This window comes from Myotis brandtii, unplaced genomic scaffold (assembly GCF_000412655.1).
Source record: "Myotis brandtii unplaced genomic scaffold, ASM41265v1 scaffold1166, whole genome shotgun sequence".
Lineage (NCBI taxonomy): Eukaryota > Metazoa > Chordata > Mammalia > Chiroptera > Vespertilionidae > Myotis > Myotis brandtii.
Window position 1 is genome coordinate 143,874 of NW_005354034.1, and position 1,672 is coordinate 145,545.

The window sequence follows — 1,672 nt, forward strand, 5'->3', positions numbered from 1 at the left end:
CCAAAGGGGTCGCGACCCACAGGTTGAGAACCGCTGTCCTAGATGAAGCCGGGGCTACGAGGGAAGCCGGGTCCCAGGTGCTGGAGGGAAGCCAGTGCCAGCAGCCAGGGAAGGAAGGCCTACTCTTGCAATAACTTCATGCACCAGGCCTCTAGTGTGCGTGTGCGTGTGTGTGTATGTATGTATGTATATCTAGTCCTGGCTGGGTGGCTCACTGGCTGTAGCATCATTCCGTGCATCAAAAGGTTGCCCGCTTGCTCCCCGGTCGGGGCTCATACTGGGGGGCAGCTGATCAATCTCTCTCTCTTCACATACACGTTTCTTCATGTTTTCAACTTCCTTAGGCATATATTGAGGAGGGAAGTCGCTGGGCCAGTCATAATGCTTAACATCTGAGTATCTCAGACGGTTTTCGCCAAGTAGCTGCACCATTTTACCTTCCCGCCAGCAATACGTGGGGGTTCCAAGCGCTCCCCGTCCTCGCCAACCCTTCCTCTCGCCCGTTTTCACCATCCGAGGGCCAGAGGCAGCTGCTCCTCCCCCCCTGCAGCTACTCCTCTGCACGCTCAACTTCTCCCCAGCAGGCTCTGCTCACCTGCCGGGGGCCAGGCCTTGATGTAGCCGGTGCAGTGGACCACGGCGTACTGGGCTTCCCCTTCCTTCACAGGCCCCAGCCCGTTCCTGCGGGGAGAACGGCAGGGACATGGCATCCAGCCCCCGGGGGTCAGGCGAGGGTGGCGATGGCTCCTCCCGTACCGGAGCCACCGGGGTCCCCGGCTCGCCTGGTGGTTTTGAATCTTGACTGTTTCCCCTCCTCCCACAGAGTCTGGAAGCCCAAAATAAATCCCCCCAACTCCCTTTCTCATCTCAGCCCCAGAAATCCGTCATATCGGGGCTCCTGGTCCTCCCCACACTCAGCCCCTCTCCACATTCAGCTACTCCTCTCCCAGTTCAGCTACTCCGCTCCACACCCAGCTACTCCTCTCCCCGTCCAGCTACTCCTCTCCCGCCGCCCAGCTACTCCTCTCCCCGCCCAGCTACTCCTCTCCACGCTCAGCTACTCCTCTCCCCGTTCAGCTACTCCTCTCCACGCTCAGCTACTCCTCTCCCCATCCAGCTACTCCTCTCCCGTCCAGCTACTACTCTCCACGCTCAGCTACTCCTCTCCGTTCAGCTACTCCTCTCCCCGTCCAGCTACTCCTCTCCACGCTCAGCTACTCCTCTCCATTCAGCTACTCCTCTCCCCGTTCAGCTACTCCTCTCCGTTCAGCTACTCCGCTCCCCGTCCAGCTACTCCTCTCCCCGTCCAGCTACTCCTTTCCCCGTCCAGCTACTCCCCAGCTTAGGGCACTCAGCTACCTCCCAGCGGAGCCCAGAAACACCATCAAAAAACCCCACTGACCTGAACCTCTTCCTCATGGTGGTGATTCTGCTCAGAGGCAGGTGGTCCAATGGAGCATTCCCACATCTAAGAGTCGACAAACACATTAGAGCGAGTGAAGGCCCCGGGCGAGTTTATAAAACACACAGGGCCCAGCGGGCGTGGCTCAGGGGCTGAGCGCCAACCTATGAACCAGGAGGTGACGGTTCAATTCCCGGTCAGGGCACAGGCCCGGGGTTGTGGGCTCGATCCCCAGTGGGGGCCGTGCAGGAGGCAGCTGATCCATGATCC

At 59.8% G+C, this 1,672-nt stretch overlaps 1 protein-coding gene across 1 annotated transcript in view; it reads right to left on the bottom strand.

The window, feature by feature from the left end:
• ARNT2 (aryl-hydrocarbon receptor nuclear translocator 2) overlaps nt 1-1,672 on the bottom strand; it is a 47,853-nt gene that overhangs the window by 24,075 nt on the left and 22,106 nt on the right. The window contains exons 5-6 of the mRNA XM_014529188.1: nt 1,403-1,468; nt 596-681 (exon numbers count right to left, since the gene is read on the bottom strand). Of these exons, the coding sequence (XP_014384674.1) occupies nt 596-681; nt 1,403-1,468 (152 nt within the window). The remainder of the gene's footprint in view (nt 1-595; nt 682-1,402; nt 1,469-1,672) is intronic.